Source organism: Chaetodon trifascialis, chromosome 4, assembly GCF_039877785.1.
Source record: "Chaetodon trifascialis isolate fChaTrf1 chromosome 4, fChaTrf1.hap1, whole genome shotgun sequence".
Classification (NCBI taxonomy): Eukaryota; Metazoa; Chordata; class Actinopteri; order Chaetodontiformes; family Chaetodontidae; genus Chaetodon; species Chaetodon trifascialis.
Genome location: NC_092059.1, coordinates 10691265 through 10703322, shown reverse-complemented (window position 1 = coordinate 10703322; position 12058 = coordinate 10691265). Strand labels below are relative to the sequence as shown.

The window sequence follows — 12058 nt, the reverse complement described above, 5'->3', positions numbered from 1 at the left end:
TGGATAGACAGGGGAGATGAAGAGAAAAGCCAAGAATGGCAGAAAGAGAAGGAGAAATGAGATTGATGTAAGATAGCAGGAAGGAAGAGGGCACAATCTGAATAGGGATTGCTCCTCTCTGAGCTAAACGTCGCTCTGCCATCCGATAGTGGGAGTTGGCTAGGGGATTTAAGCGGGGCCAGATGTAGGGAAGGATTGAGTCTGTTTTAAGAGTCTTAAACCTGTCTGAACTGTCTGGAGCAGGAGAAGCAAACAGGACAGGAGGGTTCATGAAGATGGACTGGGTCTCCCTCGTGGTACATACTGTACACATGTGTTTATAGATTATAAACCCCCTCCAATTCAAGGTCAGTGCTATCCAGTTGTTCTGGCTCTCCCTCTGATGAAACTAGCTGCAAGAGAAGCTGCAGTGAGGCTGAATGTCTGCCGTGACTGATTTAGTCGTCACCCGCTGACAGGACACAATGGAGAAGTCAGAGCCTGCTAACCTAACCTCTGATGTGGGTTAGCGCAGCATGCTAATAAATGTTTTAACATCGTTGGTATGTGTGTGTCTCTGAATGTGTGTGTGGGCGGGCAGATGAAAGAGACAAGCTCACCCGAGAGACACCGATGAACAATGCTTTTGTTAAGGTTTTTACACACATCCACACCCCCACACATACACACAAATAATGCATGCAGGAGTAAACACAAGCTGCTTGCACACACATTTAAGTAGCGCACACACACATAATGTATGACTGCAAGCATGCTGTAAAGCCAGGCATGATTTACATGCACACGCACGCACGCTCACACACACACACACACACACACACACACACACACACACACACACACACACACACACACACACACACACACACACAAATGTCCCATTTAGATAAATCACCTTGGATTAGACCCACTTCCTAAAGCTCATTTTTAAAGTCTGCCAGCGTTCTTCGCAGAATGCATAGAAGAGATAGAGAGAGAGTCTGGCACCATCGCCTGACACTCTCTCAACACCATGAGGGTGGAGGGAGGGAGGGGGTAACGAAAGAGCAAACACTCCCCGAAGAATGGAAGAGTGGAAAGGGGAGGGAAACACGAGAGTGGAGAGGAAAGAATCAGAAAGTGAGGGAGAGAGCAGCTCATTGAGAGAAATACAGGAATGCTTTTTGTCTGTCTTGCCCAGATGATGACAGTGCAGCGTGTATGTTATTAGCGGCGGACAGACGTTAGATACGATGTTCAGAAGAGTGGAACGTTACAGTGCGATCAGATAAACAAGAATTACACCGCAACCTCATTTATCTAAAGTAACCTGCCTGCTGAACAGACATAACGAGCCAAAAAGCAGGCAAAAAATGGAGCCGTGATAGTGGCGGTGAGTGAGATGGAGACTCTGCTGCACGTCTCACGATACGTATGCATATGGTTTCTTCCATTCTATGTTAAGTTTACATCGCAAATTGAAAACAATTTAAAACTCCCCTCAATTACATATGAGCTTCTCTTGGAAACAGAGTTTTAAAACGTACACAAAGCCGTGTTGGGTTCGCAGTGAACAGTTTAACACATAATTTTCTGTTTAAGAACATTATATGCTGAAGCTTGCAGACACCATTTTATAGGTGTCTTTTTTGTGGAAGAAAAGTCAGAATTCTCATGATAACACCATAAACTTTTGGTTGAATGCTTCTTATATGGAGTGCACAGAAGATATGATTGCCATCCTATAGACTTTATTTTCTCTAATTATTGAATTATCACCCAGCCTGTGTCCACATGACCTGGCTGGTTGTTTTTCACTGCATGCCAACATTATCAAGGTGACAAAGCCTCACAAACCAGACCTGCTTCTGGTTCTCCATTTTCTTTGCTGTATTTCTGATTTCAGTCGTGTTATTTTGTGTCATGTAGCAGATAGATGTTGACATTTTCAACAGCTGTCAGCCAGTCACAACAATGTCCACGTCCTGACATAGCCAGGCATTTTCATTAAGTGCACTCCACAAATGTCATTTAAGGTAGCATACATGGATTTATTCTAATCTACAAGCACTGTAGATTAATATGAGTATCAGTACATCCTGTATTTACAAAGCAATCTACAGTAACAAATATTGATTATATACACTATATATATGTACTAATATATACTTTATCGCTGTCACTAATGTATTCTGTGGTCTGGTGCAGTCTACTTGTAATATTCACTGTTTACATGGATGCACATGTATGTGCATGTATGGTCATGTCATGTCATGTCATGTCTCATGGTAAGAAAGTATTTTTATTTGTCATTTACTTTGCATTCTTCACATTTCAGTTGAAAAAGTCATCTAATATAGAATACAAATAGCCACACACACACACACACACACACACACACACACACACACACACACACACACTGCCTGCTCTCTGGGTGGGCAGTGCTGGGTGTTCTTGGTAAGCGACGTCAGCCAGTTGGCTTAGTGCCCCTCTGCCGGGCTTAACATGCACTCGCACACACACACATTCACTGCATGCGCCCTGCAATCTGCTACACACACATACACACAACCCACGTAGACAAGAGATCTTACACAGAGTGCTGAATGAGAACGCAGTGACACAACAGAGGGATTATATAAAGCAGAACGGCGGGCATTGCCGGGTTGGGGGTGTAATTGGTGGTTGAGGGGCAGGCAGTTAAGAGAGGATGAACCTATTAAGAAGCTGACTATAACACCATAACATGAACTGTACCACTGCAGTTTCAATGGCACACACAGTCTGGTTATCACTGTGCTGCACTCCAGACCACAGTCACAGTAAACCTGTGCTGTACACAAGTCTCAGTGATACACACTACAATGTTAGAGAGTTTTTCTTCCTTAGGTTTGCAGACTATATTCAAACAAGCTTGGAGTGCTATTCTTCCTGTAATTAATACATACACTGTAATACTAAATGCAATTCGTCAGTCATGAGTTGTTACTTACACATTCACAGAGTACAAAGCACAGTTGTTACCACACTACAGTCCAGACTAGACTCCCATAGAGCGTTGACACTAGAATGCTGTGCAGGCTGCACGAATAGTACAATAGTCAATTCACTGCTGTCTAGCCTACACCCACAGACAACTGCTACCACATTTCAGTCAGTTAGTCTTCTCCTTCCTGCCTCTCCAAAGGAAACCCTGACCGGACCACTTCATTGTGGATCTGAATTGGTTGTACAGTTAAAAGGACACATCTCTAGCTCAAGCAACTTTTCCAACACTGTAACTGAGTAATGTTGGGACCAAATTACCCATGGGCTCATCGTTCTTTGTCACCTGTTGGTGTTTAAAGTACTGAGATTTTAGAGCTGCTTTCTGCCTGATAATCGCCGCCTTGTTGTCTCCAGACTGAATGAATGAACGGCATGCTAAACTGTTTAGAGCTGTCCTGAAGGTGACACTGTTCTCTATCTGACCTCAGCCAAAGGAAGCGAGCAGAGAGGAAATGATCCTGCAGAGACAAATAAACTATCACAGTTTAATATTGTTATCAGTGATAGCGGTGCAGCTCTCTGGTGGAATACAATGACAGGCATTAGTGCGTAACGCAGTGAATAACCTCCTGCTTCTTGAAGGATGACTTTCTTTGCTTGTTTTGCTTTCACTTGTGCATTGCCTAAAACGTTGGACGGTCATGCAGTCTGTGTTCATGTCAAATCCTGCAGGAATGGCTGTGGTGGAAAAAGTCTTGTTAAACAAAATTAACTTTTTGGTATCAAAAGCAAAAGCACTCTTTATGCAGAGTGTTTTTATTGTTTTTGTACTAAAGTGTAAAGAGCATTTTATTAGTGGAAGTAAAGTTTAGCTTACTTTATATACTCTTGGGTTGTTTAATCTCAAACGATGTATGCATATCATACATTCCCTGAGTTTTAATCTGTAAAATAACTATTCACTGTACCTGTCTGTTAAATGTAGTGGAGTGAAAAATGTAATATTCCCTCTGAAATGTAGTAGAGTTGTACCACAAAAGTAAACTTACTTAGATTCCACCACTGCCAGCTGGGCATTGTGTTTACTGTGTAAAAGATTTGTGTGTCATATCTTACGGATTTAAGAGACCATTGATTATGTAACTTTTCTTAAGCCCTTCGCCTTCGATTTTCTCGACACATAGCTGAAGAAAAACGTCTTCATAACTGTGGAATGCACCCACATGAATCGCCTTTTTAATCAAACAGAAGAGACCTGAAACCCTTTCCATTGAGTCCACAGACCTACCATACCTTAATTGCAATCCTTCCTGTAATATGGTGCTGTTTTTACATATAGAGTCAGCTGCTTCATTTTAGTCCAGACCGGAGCACTCCCGCTAAGGCCGGCTGCCGAAGAGAGCTGTGTTGTTGCTTGCAAGGTTGTATTCAAATACTAGGGCCCTGGTTGTTGCACTCAGCTGTTAGTGTAGTGGGAAAAAGTGAGATACTAAATGAAAAGAGGATGTTAGAGAGGAGAGGATGAAAGGGGAGCGAGTGAAAAAGAGAAACAGAGAGTAATGACAGAGAGGTTGAGAGGGCGACGGGAGAGATGGAGGGAGAATTAATAAGGAGAGAAAGACAGGAATTGAGTTAAAAAGATGGGGAGGGCTGAGGTGAGGTGTAATGATGGAGAGGTGACGAGAGAGGCTGATGAGAGATGGAGGGAGAGAGAGGGAGAACAAAGAGAGATGTCACATATCTTTCATGTTGAGAGGGCTGGAGGAGAGGCAGACACGGCAACACAAAGAGCTAGCTGAAATACATTTGTGTGCGTGCGCTTTAAAGTATGTCTGTGTGTGCTTTCAGGTGTGTGAAGCGCATTTTTACATGTGAAAGAGATTCCATGCAACAATTGTGTATGTTTCTGCGTGCATGAAGACACACATCAGTTTGGCCATGAGAGAAGTGAAAGAACGAGGAGCGAAATAAACGGCGGAGGTGTGCTCGAGGTGTGGAGAGCAAGGAGAAAATATAGATACTGTGTAGTACTCGACGAGAATGAAAGAGAGCAAATATACAAAGAGAGCGAGACGGGCAGAAAATGGCAATGGAGAGAGAGAGCATGAAATAGAGAGAAGATAAAGGAGAAATATGATTGATGGAAATGGCTTAAAGGAGAAAGAATGAGAGAGTAGAAAAGAGATGGTGGAAAAGACAGAGATGGGAAAAAATGATGCAGCAGATAGATAAAAACAACGGCAGATTAAAGAGGGACGCTAAGTTTGAGAGGAGCGAAGGAAAGAGGGTAAAAAAGAGAGGAAGGATAATTGGCAAGAGACACAGAAAAGGTGAGAGAGGAGGAGAGAGTGAGAGAGAGCACGAGAGGAGGAAGGTGACAGCAGAGGAACAGCAGAGTAAAACTTACATACATACAGTACATATATACTGTAGGTAGATAGATACAGATACTCATAACAACCCGTATGAACATTATCTGACCTGAAGCTACTTTTGTCAGTCAGTGACATGCCTAAATGTTCAGCCCCTCCGAAACGATGTCACTCTGTGCCCGCCGTTGCTCCTGACAAACACCAGGAGTAATTCACACAGTCCTGGGCAGCAACGCACCAATCTGAGTTTTGCTTTCCTGATACTAATTCTGCTACCTTGATGCAGGTTATCTGCTGATATGGAGCACCGATCCACTACCAGTCTTTTCATTTAAGTTAAAAATCAGTTTATTTCAGTAAGTGGAGCTCATTGGAATCATTGTTATATAAAATCGTGTGTTTAAAACAGCATGTGAACGAGGCTCTTTACCAAAATAATATTCACGCCCTCTCAGACTCGAATGTAACGCATGCTTGAGGAAAATACTGACATTACCACTGAAGCGGCAAAATATGTCAAAGCATGTCACAGCCTGGGAGAGAATCAGTGAAACCACACATGAAACTGCAGTTAACTCCTCCAAAATCTGCTTTTTGATTTTTAATTCTTTTGTAGGTTTTTCTCACCCCAATTCAGTTGTGAAACAGTTTCTCTTCATCATATGTTTCTTCATCTTTTCAATGAGTAGTCTGCACTCATGTTTCATTAAAGTATCCTATGATGTATAGTAATTGTATGGTGCGTAGCATAGTGTATGTACATAGTGTTGTGTAGTATATATAGTCTAGTATTGTGGAAGCCATTTGTTCTCTTTTTTAATTCTGAATTATTACATCTGCAGGGTAAAACTTGTGCAACGTGACCTGGAAGTGCTGGACTTAATTATGTCCATGCCAATAAAGCAAATTTGAATTTAGATAGAGAGGTACAAACATGGGTGAGAATGGACGACGAGAGCACAGGAGTAAAATGAGACAGGAAATAGAGAGATAGACTGAAATGGAGAGCGAAAGAACATCTGACAGCGAGAAAAAGAAGGAGGAGAATAACTAGCGAGAGAAGGAGGGGTGATGGAAAAGAGGGACTGACAGCCTCTGAAAGATAGAGATAGGAGTGAGAGGGAGAGACTGAATGAGGTGGGGAATAAATGGAGAGAGAGAGGGAAAAGAGCGACAGAGCGAAAATGAGAAAGAGAATACAGAGAGGAAGAGAGAGAGCAGTGTCTCGCTCTCATCAGTCAGAGCGTTGCTCATCCGGCGGCAGAGGCTGCCTTTGTCACCATGACGGATCCTCGCTGTCTGTATGCCGCTCGCCACCAACACCATTACAGCACATTACTCTGGTACACACACACACACACACACACACACACACACACACACACACACACACACACACACACACTCAGGGAAACACATGCGAAGGAGAGAGGACAACACATTTAGCAAACACTCGCATACGTGCTGGTGTCAAATATACAAAGACACACAGAATACACACATGTATGTACACACGCAGATGTTCATTTAGAAGCAGATAGCGTTGTGTTACTGATCATGTGATCTGGACATGTTATCTGGATTAGGGCAGCAAATAATGTGTATTCTCATTATTGATTTGTCTGCCCACGTGGACTTATTCAGACAGCTTGTTTTGCCTGACCAGCAGTTCAGAATTCAAAGCACAAACTGTCTAAACAGTGGACGGAGCTAAAGGGTCTGAAAAGTGAAGCCAGCTGCATTCTTTCCAACAGCCAGTAGGGGGCGACTCCCCTGGCTGCAATAAGTTTGAACGTAAAGCTATAAGAAAATGAACCTATTCTCACTTAATTGTAAGAAGTTTCCTAATGAGTTGGTTTCAAGTCCATCCATTTTCTACACTGCCTATCCCTTTCGGGGTTGCAGGGGGGCTATAGCCTATCCCAGCTGTCAATGGGCGCGAGGCGGGGTACACCCTGGACCGGTCGCCAGTCGATCGCAGGGCAACCATTCATGCTCACACTCACACCTAGGGGCAATTTCAGAGTCACCAATTCACCTAATGAGCATGTTTTTGGTCTGTGGGAGGAAGCCGGAGTACCCGGAGAGAACCCACGCATGCACAGGAAGAACATGCAAGCTTCACACAGAAAGGCCCCACCTGGGGATCGAACCTTCTTACTGTGAGGCACACGCACTACCTGCTGCTCCACTGTGCCGCCCATTAAGATAACCATTTACAGTGAAATAAACAGTGTAGCAGGTTATGCTTCACAGCATTGCTGCCTTGTGATTGACAAGTTTCTCCCAAGCCATGTCCTTGGCCTCTCAGTCACATCCAATCGGGTCTGAGACGTAGCAATGCGTATCCTCCCCAACTCCACCCTTTCCACCAAGTTTGGTCACTTCTGGCTCTGAAAAAAAAGATGTTGATAGCCACAATACCACTCTGGAGGCTTCAGAACAGTTCCCCACAAACCAATGGGTGACATCATGGTGGGTTTGTACTTGATCCGAAGTTATTCGTCATAAGAAAAGAGTAAATATTCATATTTGAGAAGCTGAAACCAGTGAGATTTTGCCATTTTTGCTTTAAGATTATGCTCAAAAGTAGGTTTTCACGGCCCAGTTTCACACCTGTTTCAAGTCTGACAGAAATGTGCTTTATCACACATTTAACCAGACACAGCAGTAATGTCACAGTACGACTGTACATCACTACAGCGAGGGGAAAAGTTACAGTACTTGTCTATTCTTGCTCATTTGCACTGACTTGTGTTCTGCTTGCATTTACATCTTTCATTAAAATGCGTTTTTTCTTGCATGGTTAAGAAATGCAGATGCGGGTTGCATGTTCACAGCAGGTGTTAAATAAAGGCGTAGACTCATACTGTAGAAACACACTTTGCAAACACACCCATGTGTTCAGATACAGTGAACAAGCAGTCACACTGATGGTCACCGTGCATCGTTCTTACATGCATACACACAAACACAGAGGCAAGAACGCAACATGAAGCACACACACACACACACACACACACACACACACACACACACACACACACACACACACACACACACACACACACACACACACACACACACACACACACACAAAGTCGTGCTCACTTGGCGGCCGTGCATTGACACAAATAATGAAACTGTAAACTTTCCTCACACACACAAACGCGCACATGCTGAGATAGTGATTGCATATAACTAGCTCAGAGAAATAAATACCTCATTATCTACACACAGATACACACAAACTTGTACCAAGCAGTCACACACTCACTCTCTCTCTTTCCCATCTTCTCACTCTCTCATCTCCTGCTTTCATTAAAACCAGACTGACAAACAGCAGCATATGCAGCTACACCGAACAACAGATGTTCAATGGGAGATATTGTGTAAGACTGAATGTTAATGTGTGCTGTGTGTAAAATGCTAACAAAGCTGTCATTCGTGTTTGTCTCCACAGTACTATGAAATGTCCTACGGTCTGAACATTGAGATGCACAAACAGGTAAGAAAGACTGTTCTCAGTATTTTTTTATTATTTTTTTTTTTTTCAGTCTCTGCCCAAAGCTTTCTTAGTGGAAGCCGCACTTATTGAGTAGGCGTGAAGAGGTGAATGTGTTATTTTACACGCACAAACACTGTATGCCATTGTGACATTTTGTGTGGGTGGGTTTTGTACTATATTTTCTCATTCCTGTTCCATTTTGTATTTACGCAAAGTAACCTCCATACATAAGGTAAACAAATTATTAGAAGCACCTTTTATTAAATGCTGCCCAGTACAAGACCACTACAAAGTGCAGCTTCAAAAAGCACCACAGCGTTGAGACTTATCACATTGTACACATGTTTCTGTTTTTCTGGTCACTTTGTGTATAATGTGCTGGCAGGACAAAGCAGAATCTGTTCCAGCTTAAATTGCTGTGTAAACCTGATGAACAGGGAAAAAAAGAGGTGACTCACTTTAGAAAAAAAGTAGGGCCGAAAGCAGGGCAATGGAATTAATAGCAATTTTTTCCCCTTTCTTTTATTTAATAAATGAATAAGGAGTCAGCAAAAGCAACAAGTGGCTTCAACACTGAGCGATGGATGGCTGTTTTCATTAGTTTTAATGAGGGTTACTGCACAGCGCTGTAGTTTCCCTCTCTGGGCCTGCTTATGGAATATAAAGTAAAAACCCAGCATCAATTATGATTGATATCCCTGCTGACTTGTGTTTATTTGTGGACCGTCTCTTCTTGCGTTACTGTCAAGAAAAACAAGCGATGGCTGCTGTAGGTGAGAGAAGAAACAATTACTGACGTGAGAATAATAATACTATTAATCTGGCTGCTACAGATGGTAACCATAGCAATGGCAAATGTATGTTTTGCAGAACTGGTGGTGACAGACTGAGGTTGACAGACACTAGATGCTGACAAGGCTTAGCTGTTATCTACAGCATAGGATGGTGAGGACTGACGCATGAAATTACCCACCGGGTCGTTTGAATGATGCAAATCTGAGGTAGAAAGTGATTTAAAAAAAAAAGGTAAATTGTGTATCACTTTGTTTTATCCTCACTGGGATCTGGTATTCTTGAATGAAGACGTGACTGATGAGCAGTGTGTGCTCTCAGGAGCCGGTGACGGTTTGTCAGCCCTCACATTGGCTGCTAATTTGCTGTCTGGGTCACACTGCAGGAAAGGAAGACAGACAAAAAGCAAACAGACAGTGAGCAGATGCGAGATGTGTTCTTCTGTGTTGACAGACCTGCATGCAGATAGACAGAATCATCAGTTGAATGATATCTTCCTTTAAGGTGCCTGTGTCTCCCCCTCTCTCTTAATCTATCTGTCATACTAACCTGCTCTCTGCAGTGGCGTCAGGCACTGCCATAAGACAAGAGGGGATTTTTTTTTTTGTCACATTTTCCCAGCATGCCTGGCATGTGCATTTAGAAAGCAGCTCATTGTTTGAAACAATCTCTAAAAACTCCTTCAAATGAAAGCCTCTGCGCTTTAACCTCATAATCATTGTGTCTTTTCATGAGCAAAGGTAATTATAGCACAGAGACATCAAACAGTGGGTTTCTGTCCAAATACGTGCAGTGCAGTGTACATACTTAACTCCAGTCTCCAGTACTGGCTGATGTTATGTCCAACGGTTGAAGTTAGGGATGAAGCATGATGAGTTCAAGAGCTGATTTGGGCATATTTTAGTTGAATGGCATTGGCTTTATTAAACACAAATCCAGTTAAAACCTGTTGAATTAATTCACATTGTTCTCCGCAGCATGAAGAAATATATAGCAGGCAGCAGTTTCCACATGACACCAAACCTCTCTTTCCTGTTTTATAGTAAAATGCTGCAGGTGTGCTTTGCCTCTAAAGCTGTGCTTCCACCAAGCAGTCTGGTTCAGTTCAGTTCAGTATGAATTAGAAGGGTTATTTTTGCGTTTCCAGTGTCAAAAGATGTGGATGGTACCAATAGAACCTCTCCACTCAGTCATGTTTCTTCATAACCCCTCTGTTGACATCCCCAGCACACTCATCCAGCACTTAAAGTGGAGCAAGGAACACAGCAGTCTGTTGATTGGTCAGAGAGGATCAGAGCAACCAGAGTCGTCTTGTCGTCTGTGCTCTGATGGAGGATTTCCCAAACTCTTTTTTTCCAGCAGCCTTTTGTTTTACTGCCCGCAGCCTTTTCTCAAACAAAGCTCGTCTCCTTGTTGTAATAAACAACCACATACCGAGGAGAAGGAACACGAAATGTGTGCGCATAGCAAGCGTGTGGTTGAGTGAGACAGAGTGAGCAGCAGAAAAGTGACGGTGAAATGAGAGCAGAGCAGAGGAAAAGGTTAGCAGTAAGTTGTCAATGACCAAGAAAAGTCTCATCTGTTGTTTCCTATCTGCTGGAAAAAATTAAGGGTGTTAGCCCTGAAGGCCCAGTAACAACCCTGCCCACCTTTAAGAACACTGTCTGCGGTGGAAACACAAAACAGATCTCGGGTTTTGGTCCATTTTTGTACGGGTTATATATGGATTCCACAGGTACTATGCTGAAAGTGTTTGGTGGAAACGCAGCTTAAAGTGCTGCTATTGGTTGGAAGCTGTGTTTCAAAAGTGTTTCTGTCCAAATAGCTCCAGACAAACACATGGAAACTACACAAAACACCATGCAACACTATAGATCACCTATTTGGGATTCCACAGCTACTGTATAAATCACCTTGCATTCCCAGTCAGCTGTCAGGGTTATAAGTAAAGGATGGGTCATTGCTGTCATACAAGTATTCAGGACTAAAAATTTTAAAATCATCTTCATATTGAACTTTGCATGAAAAGATTGTAACTTGTCGTACCTTGATCTTTGGTAGAGAACAAGATATGGAACGTGTCAGCAAAGCTTTCTTCTGCCTCAAAGATGTTGTGTTTGAGTTGTTTGAAATTGTCCCCTCTGCTCCTCATGTTTTATTCTGCATTCTTCCAAGATCCAAACTGAGCCCCGGTCTCATGGACCAAAGACGTGAGGCTCATTCAAAAGCAGGAAACAGCAGGACGTTATGTTTGAGTTGTTGTGCTGTTACCAAAAAAGAAAGAAAGAAAGAAAGAAAGAAAGAAAGAAAGAAAGAAAGAAAGAAAGAAAGAAAGAAAGAAAGAAAGAAAGAAAGAAAGAAAAAGGGACACATGAACAATACAAGTGACTGATGGACGGGATGGATTGATTCCTAA

The 12058-nt window shown here is 42.6% G+C and overlaps 1 protein-coding gene across 3 annotated transcripts in view; it reads left to right on the top strand.

The window, feature by feature from the left end:
• tle2b (TLE family member 2, transcriptional corepressor b) overlaps positions 1 to 12058 on the top strand; it is an 82006-nt gene that overhangs the window by 22640 nt on the left and 47308 nt on the right. For all 3 annotated transcript variants that reach the window (XM_070961549.1, XM_070961550.1, XM_070961551.1), the window contains exon 4: positions 8806 to 8850. In XM_070961549.1, coding sequence (XP_070817650.1) covers positions 8806 to 8850 — 45 coding nt within the window. The remainder of the gene's footprint in view (positions 1 to 8805; positions 8851 to 12058) is intronic.